Genomic DNA, 26263 nt, shown 5'->3' on the forward strand with positions numbered 1-26263 from the left:
GTCAAGACTAAGTAAAAAGTGCTCTCCAGTCCAATAAGGAAGTTAAGTCATTAAAATGACAAGGGTGGTACCCGAAAGACGCCAATATCCCATCTTTAAAGAGCTGTGAGGCTTTCTGAAATCGTCCCTGCCACTACCCAATGACCTGCAGCAATTTCCTCGAGGTCATCAAAGATAAATTAATAAAAACAGGGACACTTCAATCACTATGAATCGCTGTATGTCCGATTTCAATTAAATACACTTCCCAAACATAATTGGATGACTTCTGCAATTCCTGCCAGGAAAAACAGAGGAAGACTGTCCTACCAAGAAAGGAAAGCTATACTGGGTCATCACCGGGTCGGGGTGCCATGTGGTATAACCACCCTTTCACACGGTGAGCCTGCAAACAGAAATAACAAGATTTTAACACAGAAGTGGCTGCAAGCTCATCCACCTGAGCGTTCCTAGCAAACACTCTAAAGCACTACACTACAGCTACAGCACTGCCCAGAAAGAAGAAAAATAAGGAAAGAGCGACATCCCTGGAGAGCGGCCACTGAACGACCACAAAGAATGTTCAGCACGAAGTAGCAAGCAGAACGGAAAAGACAACCCCGAGGAGTTACCCCCAGAAGCAGCTTTACAAACCCCAGTCTCAAAACAAACCTCATGAGTTTTCTAACGTAAGCATTAAGGTTGGAGAATCCAGTCACACCGCCTAATTTCGGGCCTGCAGAGCAGCAGACGAGGGCGTTGAGATCAGGAGGGGGTTTGGCCCTCGTCTTTGAGCCTGGACCTGGCCTGACCACCTACTGAGGGCCGAGTCCGACCTGGCGACGATGCTGGATAATTCCGAAGGGCAGCCTTCAGAACTGGACAGGTGTCGCCGGCCAGCGGGGATGACCAACGTGCCACCTGCACACGAGCCAGAGAACCCACGGGTTCTCGTGGAAACCATCACAACGCGTGATGGGATCCACCCGCCGGCCACGAGGAGACATCGAGACGCTGCTTCCCGGGACCACTGGCAGGGAGGCGGCGGGGAAAAGCGATCGCCCCAGCCAGCGACAGCAGCCGAGACTGCGACCCGACCCCCGGCTCGCCCTGACCCCGGCCTCCCCCACCCCACCCCACCCCAGCCCGGCCCGGCCCGGCCCCGCGCTCACCCACCTCCAGACGCAGGGACGCCCCGCAGGCGCGCAGGAACTCGCGGATGTTGCTCAGGCACTCGCTCTCGTTCCGCGGCTCCGGGTAGACCTGCAACACACAGCGTCGCTGAGCGGGCCGGACGCCTCATCCGCTCCCTACCTCGGGCTGCACCAATCTCCGCCCCCTGCCCGCACCCGGAAGTGCGCCCCGGACCGGAAGTGACGCTGTCAAACCGCGCCCCCGCGAGTGCGGAAATCTCCCGCCGCCTCTACTTTTTCCCCCCAGCCCTGCTCCGGCCCCCACGCGCGCCGTCCTCCATTCCCGCCCGGCTTACCCGCCCCCCTCCGCCTCCCGCCCTCTCCACGCGCGCGCCAACGCCTCCAGGCCCGGCTTCCGCCTCACGCGCGCCCCTCTACTCCCTGGCCCGGCTTCCCCGACCACGAGCGCCACCTCCTGGCCCTGCTCCGGCCCTACCTCCTCCAGACCCCCCGCTCCGGCCCCGCTCCGGCTCCGCACCGGCCCCGCACGCGCCACCTCCTCCCTAGTGGACTCCCATCCCTTACCTCCCGACCTCGTCCTCAATGTACAGAACTCTGCCTTTGCTGCTCGAGCAGCCCCAAGGAGTTTTGAGAGGACGTCCGCCCTGTCCGACCTAGGCTCCTGGATGGTGTGCTTTTAATTCTAAAGCCATCGCTTAAAATAACGAGCAACAAATTCTGCAAGTCGGCACGAAAGTGCCATGATTTCTCTTCCTAAGCACAGGCCGTGTGATTTATGAATGATGAACCAGAATAGCAGGCTAGTGTGGGTGAGGCATCAGAGAAGGCTGGTGTCGCTAGCCTGCATCCTGAGCAGTGGCAGGCATCCTGCCACGCTTGCCACATGTGTTATGTTATGCACCCTACCGTGCCTGACACCAAGGGAAACAAGAGCAGAACCCGTGACTTCGGACAATCGAAGGAAGACTGAAATCCATCAAAAATGTTTTTAATTCTTAAAGTTTTTAAATCTAAGGATTTAGAAAGATTTTCTGAAGCAAATTAGAAGAATCAAATGTTGGTGTTTCAATCATCATCCAGAATTTTAGCACTGAAAATACTCAAGATGGTTTCTTATAAGGAGAAATCACAACCTCCATCCACTTCTCTCAGGAATACAGTGGTCTCTGCAAAGTGCTGCAGTGTTCAGAAATACCGAGTGATGAGTATTTCTGCAGAATGCTCTTAGGAACAAAAGGCCCTCCATATTGTCTTCATTTGTTTGTTTTCTTTTGCAAGAGACCCATCCATAAAGTCATCACAGATTTATTTGTTAACTTGTACACTTAAGCCCAGGAAAATATAGCACATTCTCATTGACAAGTTGCTTTCCATGTGCATTCCCTGCTCCAAATGAGCAAAGCCATGCTCACTTGCTTTAATTCTCAAACTATGAGCAGATAACATTTTTTCACATTTAGTGCCATGTTTGTCTGCTTATGTACTTTCATAAACAGTTTCACTGTTTTAGTGGCCTCCAAACATCCTAACGTGCTACCGGAGTCCATAAGGTCAAGGGGATAGTGACGTGTTTTACAGAAGAATAGAAAGTCAACATTAGACTGGGTGTGAGTTACAGTGCTGTTGGCTGTGGGTGAGCAATACAAAACATCCACACAGAAAGCAGAGATATGTCACTGGACCAGGCTGTTCTGGAAGGTGCTAAGGCAATGTCAAATGTGCCTGATGAAGCTATGGAGAAGAAGGAAAAGCAGCAAAATGTAGATTCTTGAGATGATGACCAATAAAAATGATTAGACAGCATTGTGAGTCTGAAAGCTAAAGAAATGTACAGTCGCGTTACCCAGGGTCAGACACACATAACGTCTTCTGAGTTAGTTCTGGCCGGCCAGTGTGCTTCAAAATTGATACATTATGAAAATTTCAACTTAGAAGAGAGTGGATCTACAGAGAAAAGAGTTTAGAAACTACTCTGTGAGTTGTCTCTAACAGGGACTATGTTGATGAACAGGTTTTCAGTGCTGTTGAGACTGGCTTGTTTTGCATGAATGCTAGTAAACCTGTGTTATGAAAACAGCGTCTCAGACTACTGAGTAAATGGTTCAGAGACAATGCAACCTTGCTATGTGTATCGATACCAAGGGCAAATTTTAAATGTAAACTTCCCCTAGTTGGGTACAAAAACCAACTCCTCAGAGCATTTAGGATGAAAATCCTCATCTGTGCACCAGGTCACTTGGGATGACAAAAGAGTGTGGACAGCATCCGAACTCCTCTGGGACTGGTCCACTGCCTCATCCCAGACGATGAACATCTTAATCTGGGTGTTCCTAATTTAATTAATGCCCCTGTTCATTTCTGTGGAGAACTTTCAAATCCCTCAGTTGGTCAGGGATGTGCACGTGGGAATGGGACTTTTGAAATGGAACTTCATTCTTTGGCACTGCGGAAGTGACAGAGCCAAACTCCTAATGGGGCCTATCACACATTCAGAGACTTTTCACTAGAGACTTCTACAAATCTCTGTGAAAGCAAGGAATTAGAAAACCCACAGTCACAAGATTCCTGTCACTGGAGGTTACTGACATCCTGGGTGCTATCTTCACTGTACGTTTTTTGTTTTTTGTTTTTTTTTTGTCCTTCTTACACTTGCATGTTTCTGACTGTCTCTTAAGTGACAGAAAGGATTGTCCTCATTTAGCAGTGTGTCTGAGGAAGGTGAGCGAAGGTCTGTCTTGTGTGAGGTGAGAAAAGGCTGAAAGGGGAGGGGACAGCCAAACTGGCTATGTGTCTTCATAGTCATAGGCTCCTTTCTGTAGACACACAGTTGAGGCTCTGTCTGGGTTGCCTTATAGCTTCTTCCCCGCATAACTCTTTAAAAAGTCCGGTTCAACGTCTCTGGAACACCGATAACACATCGCTGTTGGAAAAACTAAGACTCAACATTACAAGTCAGTAGCTCTCACTCTGTAACAAACATCTCACCTGGGGTAAGGCACTTGACCCTGCCAGGTCTATTTCCTTATCTCCAATTCAAGGCTAATGGCCTAATTGAGTTGTGGGATCAAGTAGATAACAAATTAATCCAGAATATTTACTGGGCCTCAACTTCACAGCAGATCACATCGCGTTGGAAATAAAGTGTAGTTCTGGCTGCTTGGGAGAGTGGCAGGCATTTATCAGTCGAGCTGATGAGCTTGAATCCGGGCAACACAGCAAGGCACGGATGCGGGGGGCCACTGTGACGTCTCAGAAGTCCATGGTGTCTTCTTAAATGTACATAGTCGAGGGTGATGGAGATTATAGCAAAAAGCTTTCTAGGATTATTACAAGACACGACAAAGTCCTACATGCTTCTCTAAAGACACTTTACACATCGTCAACAAACAAATGGGAAACTGACATCAGCCACCAGAGAAATACTCATCAAAACCCCAGCTAACCCTGCACGCCCAGCGAAGGGAGCACCAGGGAAAGGCTGACCATGTCAAGGTGGGTGAGGCTGAAAGGCAACCGGGATTCTCATGCCTGACTTGGGAGAGTGGAACCAGGAGTCAGTTTCTTCCAAAGCTAAACTTGTTTCTATCCTAGGACCCAGCAGTTGTTTCCCCAGGAGAAAATATATCCACCAAAAGCCCCACATAAGAATGTTCACAGCCGTTTGTTTCCTAATTAGCAAGGCCACCAAGCAAAGGGCTCTGCGTGCCCTCCAGAACAACAGAGATCTGACTGCTTGCTCTGCCCTGGTCACATCCAGATTCTCCACAATAAAAACTTGCAAGCTTTTTACCGCGAGTTAATCAGAAACCATCTCAAAACCTCTGGTTTCCAAAGAAATGGCCTTTACGTTCTATATTTGGTCCAAGTGTGTCTGATATAAAAACTGGCCACCAAGTAATGCTGAAACAAGAGTCCAGAACCTCCGCAGCTGTCCAGAGTCTCCTCCACTCTTCACCAGCTGCTTCTGGCTGGGGGCAGCCAGCCCCCTCCCCCATAGTCTCAATAAAGTGCCAGCAAAGGCAGCTGCCTCAGATAGACAGTGTTTGAGGCATTTGTGGGCAAGCTGTATGAGAAGGCAGGACAGGCAGGTCAGCAGGGCTGTGAGCAGCCAGGGCACTTGCTGCCTGAGCAACCAAGATCAAAGGAAAAAGTTGCTCATGCGGCCGCAGCAACAACCCATCACCCATCTTTCCCGGTCTCGGGGTTCTCACTGCACAAAGCCCCTACCTGACTCTGATGCCCAGAACGCTTGACTCTAAGAACTGTCAAAGGCCTGAAGTTCCTGCGAGGTGCTCAGGACACCAGGACCAGGACCAAGAGAGTGAATTAAGCTGCTGGAGAAGGAATGTTCCGGTTTTCTCCAACATGGAGTCACTGAAGCTCCCAACTTCAGAACAAAGGTCCCACTCTGTCATCAATAATCTTGCACCCCATGGGGAAGATCACTGCTCTGAGCCCTGTTTCTCTATGCCTTCCACCACAGGGCGGGACCCGCTGGAGCACACCTCAGCTCTGTCAGACATCCAGCCCTAAGGCCAAGCCGCTGCCACCTCTCAGGAAATAGCCAAGACGAGCACCTGTGCACCTAATAACTTAATCGTGTGGGTTAAAGTGCAGAAACCTTCCTGAGGGAAAGCTGGAGGAAACAGCACAGGGAAGGAGCTCTCTTTGACTCAGAGGTGACACGCCCTGCCTCAGGCTATCTGCTGCAGGTTTCTGCAGCCAGCTCTTGCAAGGCTGGTCTCTCAGGCCCTGCTCTCTGACCTTGAGGGAGTTCAGCCAGCAGAGGTCCTGGCAGGAAATGGACACTGGTGGCACTTGCTCCATGATGTGTTGGTGCTAGGTCACAGAGCTGGGAGCATCTCACCCAAGTTCTGCACTTAGTAACATCACATTGGTACCCAGGAATCAACAAACATAACGCAGGGTTCCCCCCACCCCTGAGAGCCTCTTGCTAAGCATTCACACCACGTGCTGGATATTCTGAAGCCCAGCTCTTGAGTTTATTTCATGCTCACTCCAGGAACCTGCTCCCCACCGTCCCTACAGGCCTAGGGGAGTAATGGCCTCTTAGGTACCCACTTCACAAATTCCAGCCTTATTTGTCTAATGTAGCCCGTTTTCGCCAAAGACCCTAACCTGGAGAGCTTCCAGTGGCCGCTGGAAACAGATAACCAGAAAACAAAATCAGTAGACACTATTGTGCTTCTGTAAGATGGACCACCCACCACCACAGAGCCCCTGAGACAGCGCAGTGACGCTGAAGCCCGTAACAGCAGCACAGGAAGGAGGGACAAAAAGTTAGATCGGCATACAGAGCAAGGCCTTTACCCCCCCCAACCCTAGCCGTCTTTATATAACCAAGAAGAAACATAACATACAGTGTGGACAGTACTCACCTTTCTGATAAAATTGTGTGTGAGTGCCCAGGAAAACACGCATTACCCGCAAGCAGTTTCCACAGCAGGCGCCCCCAGGAGTGCAAGGCAGAAGCCTTCTTTTGACTGTGCACTTACTGCACCTCATCACTAAATAAACTAGGGAAAGGACAATGACAACCCCAACCTGCCACCCTTCCCCTCAGGTCAGCATGCCTTCTCCATCATAAACCGCCCTGAAGTACAAAGCCACCCCACGTAGGGATAGATTCTTGTGGAGCAGATCTCTGTCGCTCTAGGCTGAGAAGGGAACCCTGCATTTACCTCTGGAGTCCGTTTCATACTTTCCAACTCACTATTCCATCCCTGCAGCTGCCCTGTTAGCCCAGCTAGGCTGCGTCAGGGTCCCACTCCTCCCATCACTCTCTGCTTCCTCTCCAGTATGACATGGGTGAACAACGTGTGAGCAGGGCTCCGGGCAGCCTACGGACCATTCTCCCGATTCCACTGCAAAGCCAGAGGGGCAGCGAGTGGAGAGCTCCAAGATTTGGTGGCTAACTACCAATAAAGTCCTTCCCAAAAATACGTGCCATAGCAAGGAAGTTTATTGGGTAAGGTTTGAGCCTTTCATAATGTACATTTTTCTTTTGCTTTTTGTTCCCAATATATTTCAAATCTCAGTTCCCAGATGGAATGTTACAGCCACCAGCAGGAAGACTAAATGTTTTCCGATTGTATAAAACTGACCAGACTAAAGCGAGCGATAGCAGACAAACACACAGCCTCCAGTCCCACCCTAACTCAGAAATGCCAGAGATGTGACACACAGGGGGATGACCCATTGCACGCTGCTTAAGTTAGCCACATTCATGGTGACCTGGCTCCCCCAACCCTACAGCATGTCCAGCCCCACAGAGAGCTGGCATGCCAGTGTCAAAAAAGGATAAGAAAATATTTAAAGATAAAATACTGATCACATGACTCAGAAGAGCATTTTCCCAGAAACGCTATGTAAACAGTCCACAGAGTGTAAACTGTCACGTGAAAGAAACTTGGGAAAGTCAGGTTCCTACCTTAATATCCGTGTGGCCAGATAAACCATTTTGAGGGTTCACTCCACTACTCCGTGGAAGCCACTCTTGTCCAGTCAGAAATTTTTAGGCAGAAAAGCTGAGAGGAATCATAGGTCAAACCGAGTCTGTGGTGGGAGGCTTCCCTTGAAGTTTTAGCTGCTCATGCTGAGTAGTCCTATCTTGTCATCTGTCCTTGTGGGCGTGGCTTAGTGGATGCCCATAAATGATGGGATGGCATATGGGCACCTAAGAGGCCGATTGCTTCCTCTTTTTCAAAGGGTGCATTTGTTTAATCGGCGTGTATGAGCGCGTGCCTGCAGAAGTTGATATGCATCCGTGTGCACAGCGCTCTCACAGGACACGGCTGTCAGGATCCCTGGGAACTGGAGTTACAGGTGACTGTGTGGGTGCTAGAGACCAAATCTGGGTCCTCCGCAAGAACAGTGAGCACTCTTAACCTCTGAACCATCTCTCCGGCCCCTGCTTCCTTCCTCCATGTCTATGCTATTTGGGATCCTTTCATATCTATTTCTTCTCTTTCTATTGTATCTTAAAGTGGCACTGGTAAACTTTCTAAGTCTCCATGTGATATATAGTACAAAGCCATGGCCACTTATAGAAAGATGTTGTGGTAATTAACCTTGTTTGTCAACTTGATGACATTTTGATTCACTCACTGTTCAAACCTCTGGACATACACAGAGAGGTATTTCCACGAAGGCTACCCTGAGGTGAGAAGACACTCACCTTGAACATGTGGAGCACCAGTCTGTGATGTCAGATTGAGTAAAAAGAGGGGGAGGGGGAAAGGAGAACTCGCCTTCATCTCCCTACTTCCTGAATGCAGACACTGTGTGACCAGCCATCTTCTGCTCTCACTAGTCTGCACCATGGTGGACTGTGCCCTTGAACTGCAGACCAAAACAAACCCTTCATTGCTAAGACCACTTTTGTTAGTGTTTGTCACAGTGATGGAAAAGATAACACAAATGCTAATCCCCAGCATGAGCTCGCTTAGCCTGCTGGGAAACAGGAAAATCGCCTTTCAAGAAAGTGAAAGGAGGCCCATCTTGTCCATATGCTCAGCCTGCTCCAACCAGACCAGGCGTGCACACACATCTGCCGTTGTCTCACCAGCAACCCAACGTCCCCTTGGTCAAGCACACCAGGGTGGACGCATACCTTGTCCTCAGCCACCCTCACCAGTGTTTGGTGTCATTTGGTTTGCCCAGCTACTCATACTTGCTTCTGAAGGACTGTCCCACCATTATCTCCACTGTGACACTAACAGTGATAGCAGGGGATCCCCACAGACGCCTTCATTTGTTCCCATTTCTGCTGGACAAATAACCATCTTTGCTTTTATTATCACCATTATGATTGTGTGTGTGTGTGTGTGTGTGTGTGAGAGAGAGAGAGAGAGAGAGAGAGAGAGAGAGACAGAGGGGGGGTGGGAAGTGGGAGGGAGAGATCAAGAAGCTTCATTTATAGCGAGTAGACATTGTAAAGTCACATCTGAAAGGACTGGTATCGGCCGGCTCAAGAGCCCCCAAGACCAAATTCTCAGCACAAAGTATATTTGTTTGCCCCAGAACGACAGAGGAGAGAGAATTATAGACAAAAGCAGGAGATAGAGGATGCAGGAGAAGGGGGAGGAAACAAGGGAGAGGAAGCAGGGGTATTTGTCCCAGAGGACAAAGGACTATCTCTGGAGATAGAGAGAAGACAGACATGGCCCATACGCAAATGAGTACAAAGGTACAAGGGGAAAGCCCATGTTAAGATGAGGCACTTAACTTTAATTGGGCATGTTAATTAGGTGAGTCAAAGGGGGCTCTTGGTAGTCAGCCTCAAGAGAAGGAAGTGGCAGCAGCTGGGAGTGTGTGAAGTAAAGCACATCTCTATAAACAGCTGAGGGGCCCTACCCTGGAGGAAGGCCAGGATGAGAAGGGTGGGAAGTGACATGGGCCTAGCATGCTTGGAAATGACCCACCCCCCTTGCAGGACAGAACCAAAGCCAGCTGGGACCTCACTAGTGTCAGGGGTGACAAAGGGGTGATTAAGAGCCACTGGCTCCTGAACCTCAGGTCAGCACAATGTGTCTGAAGTAAGAAGGGCACAACTGGGAGAGAACACAACGGGAAGCATCCTAGAGAGCTGATTTTTCCAGAGACGTACTTAGAAAAATTGACCTTCATTGGTTAAAAATGAAGTTGATCCCACACAGTTTAATTAAAAGCCCGTGCCTTTAATTACAGCAACTGGGAGGCCGAGGCATGCGGATCTGTGAGTTTGAGGCCAGCCTGGTCTATAAAATGAGTTCCGGGAGAGCCAAGGCTGTTAAACAGAGAAACCTTGTCTTGAAAAACCAAAAAAGTTAAATTTAGTTTAAAGAATAAGGTTGCCAGCGCACACACGGGCCGTTTCTTCCGTCCGTGTTCCCTCACTGAGACACCCCGCTGCTTATCACTTGTCTGCCCAGAATTCTTTAAAGCACCCACAGCACTTAAAGAAAAAGCCAGATCCTTAGGGAGAATGAAAGACAAGCCACAGCCTGGAGAAGGCATTTGCAAAACATGCATCCAGTCTAAGACTTCCTGGGGTTGGAGAGATGTCTCAGCATTGAGAGCACTGGCTGCTCTCGAAGAGAACCCAGCACCTTCACGGCAGCTCACAACCATCTGTAACTCCAGTTCCAAAGGATTCAATACCCTTTCTGACCTCTGAAGGCACTGCACACAAGTGATGCACAGACGCCTATGCAGGCAAAACACTCAAACCCATAAAAGAACAAAAGATCGCTATCCTAAATATACAAGGAACTCTTAAAAACTCAGCAATTAAAGAACAAATAGCTCCAGTTAGACAAGCAACGTTTGTGGAAGATGCTTTCTCTTTTCCATTGTATATTTCTGGTTTCTTTGTTAAAAAAAAAATGTCTATAGGGTGTGATCTACATTTGGGGGGGTCTTCAATCCAATTCCATTAGTCAACATGCCTGTTTTTATACCAATGCCATGAGGGTTTTTGTCTGTTTGTTTTGTTTTTACTATAGCTCTGTTGTACAACTTGAAATCAGGGATGGTGAGACCTCCTGAAGTTCTTTTATTTTCAGTATTGTTTTAGTTATCCTGGGTTTTTGTTTTTCCATATGAAGTTGAGTATTGTTATATCAAGGTCTGTAAAGAATTGCCTTGGGATTTACATGAGGGGTGCACTGAATCTGTAGATTGCTTTTGGTAAGATTGTCATTTTTACTACGTTAATCCTACCTATCGATGAGCATGGGAGATCTTTCCAAACTTCTGATATCTTCTTCAATTTCTTTCTTCAAAGAACTGAAGTTCTTGTCATACACGTCTTTCACTTGCTTGGTTAGAGTTACCCCAAGGTATTTTATATTATCGGTGACTATTGGGAAGGACGTTGTTTCCCTAATATTTTCTCAGCCCATTTATATATAGGAGACCTATAATATCTTTTTTGAGTTCATATTGTATCCAGCCACTTCACTGAAGGTGTTCATCAGCTGTAAGAGTTCCCTGGTAGAATTTTTGGGGTTGTTTATGTATATATACTATTATATCGTCTGTTAATGGTGATTCTTTGACGTCTTCCTTTCCAATTTGTATCCCCTTGATCTCCTTCAGTTTTCTTAGTACTCTAGCTAGAACTTCAAGTGCTAAATTGGAGAGAAGTGGAGTGGACAGCCTTGTCTTGCTCCTGATTTTAGTGGAATCGCTTTGAGTTTCTCTCCATTTAATTTGATGTTCGCTGTCGGGTTGCATCAAGCCTACAGGAGATGCTGAGATGGAGAAGGCTGTGGGGGACAAAGGGAGACAATGGGAACTCTCTGTACTTTCTGCTCAGTATTTCTGGAAACCTCAAGCAGATCTGAAAAGGTCTGATCAGGGCTGGCCCCTCCAGCTGGTGTGGTCAGTTCAGGCTCCCACCTCGATGGCACCAGCCAGCTACTGTGTACTCACGCTGGCCCTGCTCTTCCTGGGCCTGGCCAGGCCCCTGCTACCTTAGGACTTTTAGGCTGACTGTCCTGTCTGCCACATCACTCTCCTTCAGGGTATCCAGACACATTTCTGTTCAAATGACACGTCTCAGGAACAGCTACCCCGACTTCCTGATGCAAACTGCCCTGTTACCCACACTCCCTGCTCTCCCTCTTCCCCTTTGCTCCCTCTCCCTCTCTCCCATGCTCCGTTTTCCTCCTTAACACTGGTCACTGGTAAACATGTGATGCAGGGACTTTACAGGGTATCTCCCTGCACTCTACAGTCTAAGCTCCATCGGCACAAATAAACAGTCTGGGGGACTATCTTAGTTACTATTCTGTTGATCTGAAGACACACCATGGCCAAGGCAATTTACGAAAGAAGGCATTTGATGGGGGGAGGGGCTTGCATGCAGTTTCAGAGGGTTAGGGTCCATGACCAGCATGGTGGGGGAGCATGGTGCTGGAGCAGTAGCTGAGAGCTAGCATCTTATCTACAAGTCAGATGTACTGAGACCGGGATGAGCATATGAAACCTCAAATCTCACCCCCACCCCCAATGACAACACTGCCTCCAATTAAGAACACCCCTCCTAATTCTCCCTCAACAGTCCACCAGCTGGGAACCGAACATTCAAATACATGAGACCATGGGGGCCATTCTCATTCAGCGTACCACAGGGACAAGTACAGCTGGACAAGATATGCGTAGGCACATTATGTATTTTTTCAGCAAATTAGTAAATTAAGGACCTGTGTCTAAAAGCCTCCAAATACCACAATCCGCTTGACCACAGCCACCAAACGTGACACTGACGGCTGCTGTAGTATCTGGCCCAGAGCCTGAGAAACACCTCCTTGGGTGACTCTGTCACGTCTAGGCATCAGTGTTTACCCACACCGGCAGCTATGCAGCTACGACAAAACTGGGCAAGGGAGGCTTTGCGGTGGGTTCACCAAAACCATTCTGACGTAAGCATTAAGGCATCCTTAAACTACCTCCTCGGAAACACAACCTCTACGGCAAATGACACACAGAATGAAGCAGCCCCTTGGTTTTAACTAAAGCCCGCCACCTCATCCCGTTGTTACAGGCGTATTTTCAGCTGGAGGCTGCTGTCCTCGGGTTTCCCAGCTCTCAGGCATGCGGCTGTGCAAGTTTCCTCTGGGGCTGAAACACTCCATCCTGCAGGGAAGCTCCTTAAGCAGGAAGGTAGATAACTCAAAATAGCTTCAGGAAGTCCCTGAAAATGACCAGATTCACCAAGCCTTCCCTGCCAGAATAAGTAATAAAAACAGAGTCGGGCTGGAGAGATGCTCAGCAGTTAAGAACACTGGCTGCTCTTCAGAGAACCTGACTTCAATTCCTAGCAACCATGTGGTGGCTCACAACCATCTATAGTGAGATCTGGTGCCCTCTTCTGGCTTGAAGGCATACATGCAGGCAGAAAGTTGTGTGTGTATATGTAAGAAATAAATAAATCTTTTATTTATTTATTTTTTAAATATTTATTTATGATGTATACAATACTCTGTCTGTGTATATGTCTGCAGGCCAGAAGAGGGCACGAGACCTCATTACAGATGGTTGTGAGCCACCATGTGGTTGCTGGGAATTGAACTCTGGTCCTTTGGAAGAGCAGGCAATGCTCTTAACCACTGAGCCATCTCTCCAGCCCGAAATAAATAAATCTTAAAGAAATAAAAACTAAGAGTCCCCCTCAGACATGTAGACTCAAGCTGCAAAGAAGACCCTTGGAGAAGCCAAGCTGCAAAGGAAAGGAACTAATGCCTGGAAGAGGTGTAGACTACCTGAACTACCTGGAAAGGACACACTCCGACCTGTTGAGCTGCCTGCTGGCTGTGCAGTGAGCTCCAGGTTCCAGCTTTCGTGAGCTGTCACCCATGCTGGGGTGGGCTTTGGTGATGCAGCCGTCTTTGAGTCATTTCTACTCCTGTAAGTAGCCACAATAAACTCCCTGTTCCACCAACTTAAACGTTGGTAGTATCCGTACTCTGGTCTGTTGTGGGCTTCCTATCTTCGGGTGTAGACGTGGATGTTGTGTCTCCCCAGGAAAAGTTCCGTCACACGACACATGCCCGCACTGGGTCTGGGGCTCCATTCCCTACAGGTACATCCATGCATGGCTGCAGCCTGCGCCGCCAAGGGAGCTTTGGTTTCAGCGCTCGTCCCTCTATCACTGAGGAAAATCGCTGACTCCTCGCAGGGTCCCCTACCAGCTGGCCTGATCACCTGGCCTGGTCCAGCTCCTGTCGCTGGCACTTTATGTGGCTGCCCCTGAGGGCTGCATATCTCACGGAGCTGAGTTTCAGGTGGGGTCTTCATGCTGACCTCAACAACTCTGATATTTCAGAGACGAGAAGGAGTACGAGACAGCGGGAGAGAGATGCGGATTTAGAGAGCAGCAGTGAAGAGCCACAGAGGCAGGCTGGACCAGAGGCAGACACAGACAGAGAGGGAGAGGCGAGCAGGGCATCTGCCCACGCCACCCTAGGCATCTGCTCATCAGTACCCGCCCAGCTCACGGCTGCTCTAGGAGGGGACAACAGCCTGGCTACTCCCTCATCTTCCCTCAGGCCACATTCTCTGTCACACTGAGATACCTGCAGACATGGCCTCGGTTTAGCAATTCTGCCTTCAGTCATCTCGGCTCCACATCGGAGCCCACGCTGGGAGATTTGCTTCGGTATTTCTTTCTTCAGATCTGTAATCTCCACTGGCTTCTGGTTCTGCAGCCTGGCTTCTCTGCTGAGATGGTCTTTCTCATCTGTTGTTTCTCAAAGCCAGGCTCCTCACGACGGCCCTCTTGGCATTCCCCAGACGGGCTCTGGAATCATCTCAGTAGACAAAAACTGACCACAAGATCTTCACAAGGCCCCTGAAAGAATGTCCACGCTGACCACAGCTAAGGCTAAATGGCACCTGATCATCCTCTGCATGACAGCATTCTCCTGTGGTACGATGGGAAAGGTAGTGTCCAGTGTCTTCGTTCATGGATTTCCAACAGAGGCTGAGCTGGAGCAGATGGGGCGACCTCCAGAGAGTCTTGGGTTTGGTGGACCTGCAGAAAACCAGGGCAGCCCAGAGCAAGGACGACCAGCCTCGTGTCCCTAGAGGTGGTGGGCGGATGCAAGAAGCTTGGTGACACATCACAAACAGGAACTTGTCACAGGGAGCAAAGCTGACTGGTAGAGTGGTACAAACCACAACCAGACCCTTCGCAGGGTGTGTTCATGCGCCCCCAAAGCCCCATTAGGAGAATCGACCTACACAGCTCCTGCTGCTTCTTTGGGGAGCTTCTACAGGGCCCTGTCTCTCTTGTTCCCTTGTTTCTGCAGGCTCGGTGGCCCATGTCATAGATCCTGGACCGGCATCCTGAGAGCAGTCTCTTAGAAGAGGATATACCTCCCATTCTAGAGGACTTTTTCTGATGCACAAGCATGGAAGGACCCCTCTTCTTGGACAAGTTCAAAACCCCTTCCGGCCCAACGCACCTCCTACCTCCACATTCCAATGCTGCAGAAGCCACCCACGCAGACACTGAGACGCCACTGTCTAAACAGAGAAGACACTGGTGAAGAACTGCCAGGCATGAAGAGACCCAGAGTGAGCAGGCTGCCAGCCACCTGCACAAGCATCCCCGACACACATCTAGTCCTGGTGCCGTGTGATCTATTTGGTAGGCTGGCCATGGCTCTCAACAGGGCCCTCAGAGCATCAGCTTTCCCTCTGGCCTTGTTAAGGCACAGGCTCTCAGGCCTGGCCCAAGCTCTTGATATCAGGAACTCTGAAGATGAAAACCAAAAGTCTAAGATTTCATGAGCCTACGTGGTGATGTTTACCCACAAACCACCTGAACCAAAGGCACAGGCAATAGAAGGCACCATCGTGACTGAAGAGGATCTAAACCCGGTGCCTTCTCAGCTGATACTGGTGACTCTAGTATTTTAATATGCTTTGCTGCCTCTATCAAGAGGAGAGGGTGAGCCAGCCAACCCAGACATTTTCAGCCCAAAACTCAGTAATGAGACATGTCTCCCATGCCCACTGTGACTCCCCAAAACTCTCCTTGAGGCCTCTCAAGAAAAGGGGGTGAGGAGGGAAACTCAATGTGTTTGTTCCCCCAGCCAAGAAGATAGAGCTGAATCCGTCGAATCACACTGGTGTTAATGCTTTCAATTGGAAGAATGATCCCTGAGAAAATTGCTTACATTGATTGCATGGGATTCAGCTGTGCTGGTTCGGCAAACAACCCTCAGCTCATTTCCCTCCCTGTCTGTCATGATATGTGACGTCATGTGGGATTCCTCTCTGCATGCTGTGAATATCATTGGTTAATAAAGGAACTGCTTTGGGCCTATAGCAGAGCTATAAGAAAACAGAGCTAGGCAGGGAAAACTAAACAGGTGGCTGGGAGAAAGGAGGCAGAGGCAGAGAGAAGCCATGTAGCCCCACCAGAGACAGACACCGAAACTTTGCCGGTAAGCCACTGCCACGTGGCAATACACAGATGAATGGAGATGTGTTAAATTAATATCTAAGAGTTGGCCAATAAGAAACTAGAGCTAATAGTCAAAGGCCTCTCCCAGGTATCCTGCATCAAACCCGCCACCATCCCCCCTTGGCACCCTCTCTACCCCACTCCGGCCTCCTCTCCTTGGCAACCCCCACGCCAACTCCAACAGCTCTCCAGTGTTTTCAACCCTCTAAGCGAAGTAGCGTTTTCTAAACACTTAGCCAGTCATGGCCCAAAGCCTTCAGAACAACTGGCCCACCAGGTCCTCTGCTGTCTTCCTACTCTAGCCCTCTGAGACATTTTGCTTCAGTCCTGAACCATCCATGCACAAGTGTACGGAACCAGGTCACTACTCCTGCCCCAGGCCAAGCAGAACCTCTATTCAGCCCATGCATCCCCTCCTCCATATAGCCGCCATCTGCCAGGGCTCAACTCAAATATCACCGTGACACTATAGCCTTCCCTAAGTCAACCTCGGTCCCATCTGTCGAGGGTCAGTCAGGTCCTGGTGCTGCCCATATTTGGAAATCTGTCTCCTGCCGTCAGAGCACGTAGCTCCTCCACAGTACAGTCAACGCACATGGTTTCTTTGACATTATTCTCCTCCCCAGTTCTCGGGACACAGTAAGCACTCTGACAGGATTTGGTGAGAAACAAGCAAACCAATAGGGAGGCTCTCCGCAGTAACTCCCCCTCCCGTGAATACATTCACTACGGCAGTCATCCTCAGACTTCAAAATTCTATGCGTAGACATTCACCAGGAGGCTCAAAAGTAGGAAGCAGAAAGTGTGGTGAGTTTAAGTCCCGCTCCCCTCACAGAAGCAGGAGACGGAATGTCCTGTGCAGCTCACCAAGGCATCCGTGGGCAGCATCAGTGAGGACACGGATCTTCCTTTCTCAGATTGCTCAGCAAGGTTCACTCTTTTGTTTTGTGTTTTGTTTTCCTTTCTTTTCCCTTTTGCTATGGCAACTGGTAGTTTTTATTTCAGCGTCAAGTCATTTTGCCAATACGCAAGAATGCAAGAGTTTTCTAGAGGTCCTGCAAGGCCACTTGTTCGTTTGCCGTGCAGTGGCATACATTCACTTCTCTACCTAGACAGCCGTGTGCAGTGGGGGCTGTGTAGAAAGGAAATCCTACCTTCTTACGGGCACTTCAGTTTCTTTTCTTCTCAGACATCCGGGGCAAAGCTGAGCAGAGGTGGCTCCTAATCTTGAGGAGGTCCCAACTCACTCCCGGGCACACCCATGGCTGTGGATTCCACAGCGGCCACTTCAGCATGCTGGGTGACGTTTCTTCCTTACCTGAGTCAGAGACAGGATGTCTCATGGATGGGTGCTACGTGGTCTTGGATGCGCCTCTGCATCACCTGAGACAATCCTGCGTTTTTCTTTTGTAGTTTGTCAACATAATCAATTATATTGATAGGTTTCCAACTGACAAACCAATGCAATTCTTGAGACTGGTCGTCCTTAGTAAAGAATGGTACCATTTTCACGTAATGCTGATAGGCTAATTTTTCCTTTAAGTGCACCTGGGTGTTTCGTCTGCATGCGTGTGTACCGTGTGCACACTGTGCCTGCAGAGGCTAGGAGAGTACCAGATCCCCTGGGACTTCAGTTAGAGCCAGTTATGAACTACTAGGTAGGTGCTGGGAATCAAACCTGGGGCCCCTGGAAGAGCTGCCAGTGTTCTTAACCACTAAGCTATCTCTCCAGTTCTCAACAGACTAATTTTTGAAACTTTACCCCTAAGTTCATGAAGGTCATGGGTTGATGATGTCTCTCCTTACAATGTCATCGTCAAGTTTATCCTAGGGATAAAGTTGACTGCCCGGGATAGTGTGGGAAATATTCTTTATTTCTAAGTTTAGAAGACATCATGCAGAAGTGGCATTGTTTTCCCCCTAAACACTTAGCAAGTGCTCTTAGGAAATTACCTGGCCTGGGATTTTCTCTAAGGAGGGGTATTTCCCCCTCCAAAACTTAATTTCTACACTAGCTAAAGGACTACTTGGGTTATTGATTTTCTCTTGAGTTAGCTTTGGAAGTTTGTGCTTCCCAAGGGAGGTGTCCACTTCCTCTGAGCTGTAGAATTTACTGGCAAGGAAACAGTATCCACTGAGGAGGTTCCTTTCCTGGCAGCTCACTACCAACACGTCCCCACCTGTGGACTCTGCTTCACGGGTGCTGGTTTTCTGTGGGGCTTCGGTATTTCATGGATTCCCATTCTGCTCCTCCTCACTCCTCTGGGGTGAGTCGAGACTTACGCTAGTCTCTTCAAGCAGAAGCTCCATCACAGACACCTGGAGACCCTCCTGTGTGTTCAGCTGCACTGCATCCACCCAAGCATTGCCCCACAATCAAGAGCCCAGGAGGAAGCCCTGCTCCATCCTTGGAGAGCTGACCCAGCATGGCCAAGTCCGTGGAGAGCTGACCCAGCGTAGCTGAGTCTGTGGAGAGCTGACCCAACGTGGCCGAGTCCGTGGACATAACAAAGATGAGCTCCCACCCTCCTTCCACTTGTCACCTGTTGATGTGTCTGGAAGACACTGATCCATTGATCCATTCTCCTGTCCACGGAACATGAGGTCTCCGTGCCATAGTCTGGAAGTGTCACTTTGGCCACACGCTATGGAGAAAGCCTGTTTTCAAATGAGAGCATGTGCTGTGTAGGAAAATCCTGTGACCAGCACTGGCGTTCTTGAGATTAATTAGACATCACAGATCTTAAGTAAAGCAAGCTCTTCAATACCGCAGGGAGATGGCTCAGGAGAAATCAGGGCAGCTGGGACGGAGCCTCGCCCTCCTGTGAGCCTGCGGCACAAGCCATAAAACCTGAAACCTCCTTCCCAAGCTCCTCCTTTTCTGTCACGATTATTGTGACATTCTTACTCAAAGTGTCTGGCAAAGTCACTCTTCTGTCATGTGTTCAAAAAGAAATTGGTGTTCTATCAAAATCTGAACTCCTAACCAAGGGTTTGTTTTTATTTAGTTAGTTTTTTGAGACAGGGGCTCCTGTAGCTTAGGCTGGCACCAATCCCGCTATGTAGCTGAGGATGACCCCGAATTTCTAACCATCCCGCCTCCACATTCCTTGTGCACGACCACACCCAGTTTTATGTGGTGCTGAGGATGAACCCTAGAGCTTCAGACACACTAAAGAAACACAACCAGCTGGACCACGTCCCCAGCCTGCATCTTATGGGTAACCTTGACATCCTCTACTACACCCAGATGTCTGCTCTGCAGGGACCATATAGCTCGCTGGTCCTAGAGGGATGCGCTCCAGCGCCAGCTGGTGGGTCTGGGGTGACCTCGGTGAGAGCTGCTGGATTCTTTCCCATGTGACACCCCAGCCTCCAGCCCTGGGCTCGTCTTCATAGTAGGTCAGAGTCCACAAGAGTGGATGGGCACAGACCCACTGATGCCCGGGCTCAGCGCCAGCACCAGATGTTACTGCCATCCCGCTGGCTCCACATCAAGACCAGGTTCAGATGAAGAAGTCAAGTCCGCCTCTTGGCCTAAGTCGCCCTGATGTAAACAGTGGTTGCAGAGGGGGCTGGGGAATTGGAGTCGCTTCCTGAGTCAGCCACATCCGTCCTTACTTTGTGTCCTGAGAAGCTGTCCTCTCTCTTACACGGGAGCCCCTCCCAGCACAGTCCTGGGCACACCAGTGTGCCCAGACTCCAGTGTGAGCAATTCTCCTGAGACTGAAGTTCACAACATACCTAAGCCTCTGTGATGACCCTCGGTTAACGTGACTGTGTAAGAGGACATCTGGGCTGGGTGACATTGGTACCCTTCACACTGAGGGCTCAAACACTCTATACCGAAGAACGGAATAGGTCTACTATGATGTCCCTGAAGTGTGATCCCGAATGCACCAACATGTGTGTGTGTGTGTGTGTGTGTGTGTGTGTGTGTGTGTGTGTGTGGTGGGGGGAGGTCACTCAGAGGTCAGCACTGGCTGTCTTCCTCAATCATTATTTTTTATGACAGGGTCTCTTACTGACCTCAGAGCTCCCCGATTCAGTTAAAACCCCTCCACAGACCCTCCTGTCTCCACCCTGACTCAGCCCTGGGGTTAGAGACAATCGCCACTTTGTTTTTACCGTAGAGCAGCAGGTCTGAACTCGGGTCATTCTGTGCACACAGCAAGCACTTCGCCCACTGAGCCACCTCTCCAGTCCCTGGATTAATTTAAAGAAGTACATTTGGGAGGGACTTTGTCCATGTTCTTCTGTGTGGCCCTCCCACTGCTCTGGCCACAGGACCACAGTGAATGAGCGGCATCGGCCTGGCTGAGAGCGCCACAGAACCTCAGGGCAGTGGCTGGAAACAGTGTCTCCTAGCCGGACCACAGTGAGGGTGGAGAGAGTAAGGCCTGGACAGCAGGAGGCCACAGCAGCCTGGAGGCCTCTCTCTGCAGTACAGCTGGAGCTACCTGCCTCCCCTCCCATCTGTGACTTTTGGCCTTTAGCCTGCATGAAACTGGACCAGGGGAGCCTGAGCGGCAGCAGCTCAGCCCTCATGCAGCCTGCAGCTGTGCACCCAGCAGATGTACAGGGCCCTGCAGCTGAACCTTATGCTCTGCCCCAAAATGACAGTGGTCTGTCCAGGGAAAGGGAGGGAGGCAACAACCCCCCCCCAAAAAAAAGAAAGGTTATCAGAGTCTGTCCCACATAAGAATAAAACATTGTTTCTGGCTTTGGGTGGTTCTGGGGTCACACCCTAGCTTCTAGCTTCAGGGTCAGAACAGGGGTTCCTCAGCCCAGCAGGTCTTCTCACTAACCCTGGGAACACCCCGCTACCCCATAAGGCCACACTCCTGCCAGTGAGGGCTGCGCAAACTGAGACTCAGAGAAGGTGGGCAGGTGACCCAAAATCACCCAGCAAAGGCCTGCAGCGTGAAGCCGAGTGTCCCTGACCCTGGAAGACCTACAAGAACCACATCTTACAGATCTCCAGGAAACGATAAGAGATCTGGCTTTCACACGGCCGAGTTGCATACACAGAGGAAGAGATGAATGTACTTCCAGGTACAGTGGCTGACACAGGGTGATCCCCATTTTACAAGGAATTCCGGTTTGAAAGCTAAAAACATCATCCATAAAGACACACAGCTCTGCCAGGCCCCGCACAGGAGCCAGCTGTGTCAGAGGAATAACCTGACCACTCTCAGACTGTTCTAGTGTCCGGTCTGCTGCGCACACCCGTGTGCACGCCACATTTCTTGGTACAGAAACTCAGGAGCTACCAACACAGTGTGCAAGTCCCAGGATCCACAGTGAGGCAGAACAGAGATTGGTTTCTGCCCTGTGGTAGTGTCCACCCACTGATGCCCATGGCAAGGGGAGCCTGGGAGGACTGGCACAGGCTAGCCTTGGAGGATTCCAGAGGATGGAACCCAGACAGGGTACTTCCACAGCCAGGCTATGGCTGCATGCATGCAAACTGCAGGAGAAGCCAGGATGCTAGCCACTGCCGCCACAGTCTTCTGTGGGCCTGCGTAGTGTCCTTCCCTTCCCTGACCCCTAGCTGCATGGGGACTGTGCCACAGGACCTAATCCTTAGGACACACCCAGGCCACTCTCCAGTGTTCCAGTCTGGGTGGAGGTTCCTGAAGGCTGTGACTATTGATCTCCCCTCAGACCCAGGTGAGACTCTGTCATGTCCCCTGCATCTGGGTTACCTGGGGAAAAATGCCTGCCACACCCCAGTGTCCTGTGTGACAAAATGAGCCTCTTGTGAGATGTGCTAAGGAGTAATCAAGACACTGACTCTGGGCAGGAGCTTTCTTAGCGCATATTTAAAGTTAGGCTGTAGGGAGGTGCCAGTTATTTCTAATGATAGAAGGAAGGACCCTGCCAGCACAGCACATGCTGGACTCAGACTCAGAGCTCTCACATTGCTACCCTGGGGACACTCTTGGCTATGCCTCCTACTCCCGTGTCCCACGCTGGCTGTGTGTGCAACTGTTTATGTGTGTATTGTATACACATGAGTATATATGACCTAGTAAATGTACATACACCACCTTTATGTATATGCACAAGTGTGTATGCTGCTGTGTGCTCAACTGTGCATGTGTGTGCACATGTATGTGTGCATCTAATGAACATACACACATTCAGTATGTACACACCTTTATGCATATACTGCATGTGTACTGCTGTGTGCACTGAGTGTACACGTGTCTATTGCATGCATTTATGTGAGTTTACATGCATGCTAGTCAGTGTTCATGCACCTTTTCGCATATAAACGTGTAATCTGTATGCTTCTGCATATACCTGCATGTGGACATCTGTGTGTGAGGACGTACACATGCACATCAGCAAGTGCACACACTCCTTTGTGCATGAGCACATGTCTATGTGCGGCTTCATGTTCACCTGCGGGTGGGAGTGCATGTGAACACGCGTGATGCCAACATAAACACAGATGTGCTTCAGTCTGGCCCTCAGGAAATCTCTACTGAAATCAAGTGGTTTTTGGTTTTGCTCTGTTCTGTGCTGTTTTGTTTTTGGAATGAGCCAACGGAGCAGATCCAGTTCACTCTTCTTCAGGCCTGAAACCCAAAACCACCTGCTGCACTTGGCAGGTTCCCGGCGGACGTAGTACCTTGCAGTCCCATGCTTCTAAAGGAAACAAAATGAACATGCAAGATCCTACTCAGGGTGTACCTTGTGCTCAACGATGGCCTGGAGAAAGCCTGTCTTTCTCCAAATGAACTATGACTCAACTGCCGTGTCTTCCTGAGAAACACTGGACTCACCCTTCCTACACAACCCACTCTGAGTGACTGTGTCATCAATACCATCACCACTGCCAACACTGAGCACTGATGTGGGACTCCCCTCTGTATGCTGTGAGTGTGTTTCATTATCATGGGTTAACAAAGAAGCTGCTTTGGCCTGTGGCAGGGCAGAAGATCACCAGGTGGGAAAACTAAACTGAATGCTGGGAGAGAAAGAAGGCGGAGTCAGGCAGACACCATGTAACCACTCAAGAAGCAAGATGCGAGGTAACAAACCATGAGCCTCGTGGTAAAATATAAAACAATAGAAATGGGTTAATTTAAGATGTAAGAACTAGCTAGGAATATGCTAGTGTCATTGGCCAAACAGTGTTGTAATTAATACAGGTTTTGTGTGATTATTCAGGAAAGTGCAGCCTCTGGTTACAGAGCATGTGCGGCCGGGTGCCAGAGGAAATGCCACTCTTAACTGGGCACTTCTATCCTCTGCCCATGTGCCATAGAGACTCCTTTTCTGTTCCCATCCCAACACCAGCTACCCAACCTGAACCAAACGTGAGTCTTGCCTCTACCGAGAGAGCAGGCCTTTGGAGGGTGTCCCATGGCAGAGAAACATGATCACAGCCCGGCTCACGTGTCAGGGAGGTCAATCCTGACTGCTCACCTCAAAGACTGGGAGGACCTCCTCTCCGTCCCACCCAAGATCTGCACTGTCTGCCTCACACTTTTCTGGCACTTAGAGTTGTGTTTCCTCTTATTCTAACTTCCTAAGAACCTGCTATTTAAGACGTCAAGCTGGTGCCTAGGTAGAGTCTTCGCCCCTACATCCCAGAGTTTTTGGTAGAGGAAGGTTTTCAGCATACTACCAAAGAGAAAAGTGGATGCCAAGCCAGCCACAAACTCTTTGATCTACAACGGTGTAGTGCCTACAAGGTATGCTAGGGCAATGGTGGCACAGAGCTTGGGGGAGTGGTCAGTCAGTGTTTGATTTGACTTAAGGCCCACTCCAGGAGATGGAACCCATACCCAACTCTACTTGGGCGACCAAGAACCTGAGACTAGATAGCCCAGGGACCTAGAGTAAAACCAAATAATACTGGTCCAGAAAAGGGGGGTGTAGTGAGAAAATGAGTCCTAGTGACATTCTGCTACACTCATAGATGAGTGCCTTACTCAGCCATCAGCAGAGAAGCTGCCTTTCCTGGTGGGTGGGAACAAATCCAGAGACCCACAGCCAGACATGCAGAGAGAGAGAGAGAGACAGACTTTGGAACACTCAACCCTAAATGGGATGTCTCCATCAAATCCCTCCCCTGGAGCCAAGGGACCCCTGCTGAAGAGGGGGCAGAAAAAGTCTAAGACCGGAGGGAATAGAAGACACCAAGACAGCATGGCCCTCGAAATCAACACGAGTAAAGCTCGTATGGACGGACAGAGACTGAAGCCGCACACACAGGACCTTCAGGAGTCTGTGTACACACTGCATCCCTCCGTTTCATTTGTATGGGATCCCTGGGTGTGGGAATGAGTGGGTCTCTGACACGTGACTTCTCTTGGGCTCTTTTCCTTCTGTGGGTTTGTCTTTTCCAACTTTACTGTGTTAGTTTTTAATCTTATTATATTTTATTTTGTTGTATTTTTAGAAAATGAATGAAGGAAAACCTAGCCATTAGGGTACAGGTTAATGACAAGCTGTCTCCTGCTGGGAGAGAGAAGATCCGTTTTCTCCAACCGAGTGACACGGGGTATATCAGCCACTCTGGGGCAGGCCTCATGTTCGGGAGTAGTTGGTCAGCATATAATGGTCTCCACAGTGTCATTGTGGGTGCTTCACTTGTTTACAGCTTGGTAGGGTTTTTGTTTCCTTTTGGAATATTGTTTTATTTTATTTTCTTGGTTTTGGGAGAGATTGTTGTAATGGGTTTTCGTTTTTGTTTTTTTTTTTTTTAAGAAAGAACTTAAAGTTGGGTGGGGGAGAGGACCTAAAAGGACTTGGTGGGGGGGCAGAATATGATCTAAATATATTTAAGTTTAAAAATTGTTTGAAATAATAAAAAATATAATCCAGTAAAGAAATGCCAGAAGTTAGCTACCACAGTGTCAAGTAGGCAATAAAGTTCTTAATAAGCTGATTTAGCTCAACTGTTGTAGGCTAAACTGTGTTCCACAAAATGTACACAAGGGGGTCCCAGCTCCCAGGGCCACAGGATGTGGCTTTGCCTGGTGATGAGGTCACTTTGGATGTGACTGGGATCTGTGCAGAATGGAGGTCGCAGTGAGAATGTCATATAAGCCGTGTTTCCAACCTCAGGGAGAAAGGCCTGAACAAGCACCCTAGCACATGCAGGAAGCACACACCATACCTTGATCGTGAACCTGTGGCCTCCAGACCATGAGACAAATGCACCTCCTAGGGGGGACCTTTTGATTCAGTTGCTCGCCCCCAATCCCTGGCAGCCCCAGATCTCCCACAGAGAATGCCATGTGGACTGCAAGCAGCTTCCCTGTCCGATTCTGGGACACACGGAAGGGACAAAGTTCCTGGAGGTTTTCACAGTAACTATCAACTTTGCACCCTGCATTCACGAGACAAATTAAAACAGCATTTGAGCATAGGTTATTCTTGGCAATTTCCTATCCTCTAAAATTGCTGCATCCAGAGTGTGCCTTCTTTGACAAAACCACCTAGAAATGTCTGAAGGGGGAATTTGCAGGGATGGTGCTTCAGGGCTTAGGGACATGATGGCTAGGGAAGACTTGGGATCAGAAGATGGAGGGTACAGGACGGGGTCCCAGCTCTGGGCCTGGCTCTCCCTAGGACAAGCAAAGGGCAAGACCTGCATACCCAGAGCTGGGGAAACTTGCCAATCCCAGCTCCCGTCTTCCCTACAGCAGAAAGCCCATGGCCAGCAACAGAGAGTAGCACCTCTCACTGCCAGTCTGGAGCTCCCGCATCTCACCTCCAAGGACCAAATACAGAGGCTCCAGGAGAGGGACCCCAACCCGCCATTTTCTTTGCCTGAGCTGAAGCCCAAGGAATGTCCCTGCCCCGCTAGCCAACCCCATTCTGAAACAGAGCAGGACGTGTTCTTAATAAAAGACACATGGGAAGCCTTCGCTCTGCGCTCCTTCCCAGGCCTGAGCCTCATTTTAACCATGAACTTGCAGAAGGGAAGTTCCATGCAGCTCACAACTCTCCAGTGTCAGCACGTCTGCGTGGCAATGGGTCCAGCCTAGAGCCTTTCCGTGCCACACAAATGTTCAGCCCCATTTCCAACCATTTCCTTTTTAAGGAGAAACGACCTCACTCTTTCTTTACCCCACTGAGGCAAAAGTTTCTCTGCACACGCGCTTCGAGACAAGTGTGATGGTAT

The 26263-nt window shown here is 49.6% G+C and overlaps 1 protein-coding gene across 4 annotated transcripts in view; it reads right to left on the minus strand.

Annotated features, from left to right (window-relative positions):
- The window catches only part of Arhgef7 (Rho guanine nucleotide exchange factor 7), a 106261-nt gene that overhangs the window by 77754 nt on the left and 2244 nt on the right, over nt 1-26263 (minus strand). For 3 of the 4 annotated variants that reach the window (XM_087900973.1, XM_087900972.1, XM_087900971.1), the window contains exon 2: nt 1156-1242. The exons of the other annotated variant lie outside the window; for it this stretch is intronic. In XM_087900973.1, coding sequence (XP_087757099.1) covers nt 1156-1242 — 87 coding nt within the window. The remainder of the gene's footprint in view (nt 1-1155; nt 1243-26263) is intronic. 4 annotated transcript variants of the gene reach the window in all.

This window comes from Myodes glareolus, chromosome 23 (genome assembly GCF_982192425.1).
Source record: "Myodes glareolus chromosome 23, mMyoGla1.1, whole genome shotgun sequence".
In the NCBI taxonomy this organism is placed as follows: Eukaryota; Metazoa; Chordata; class Mammalia; order Rodentia; family Cricetidae; genus Myodes; species Myodes glareolus.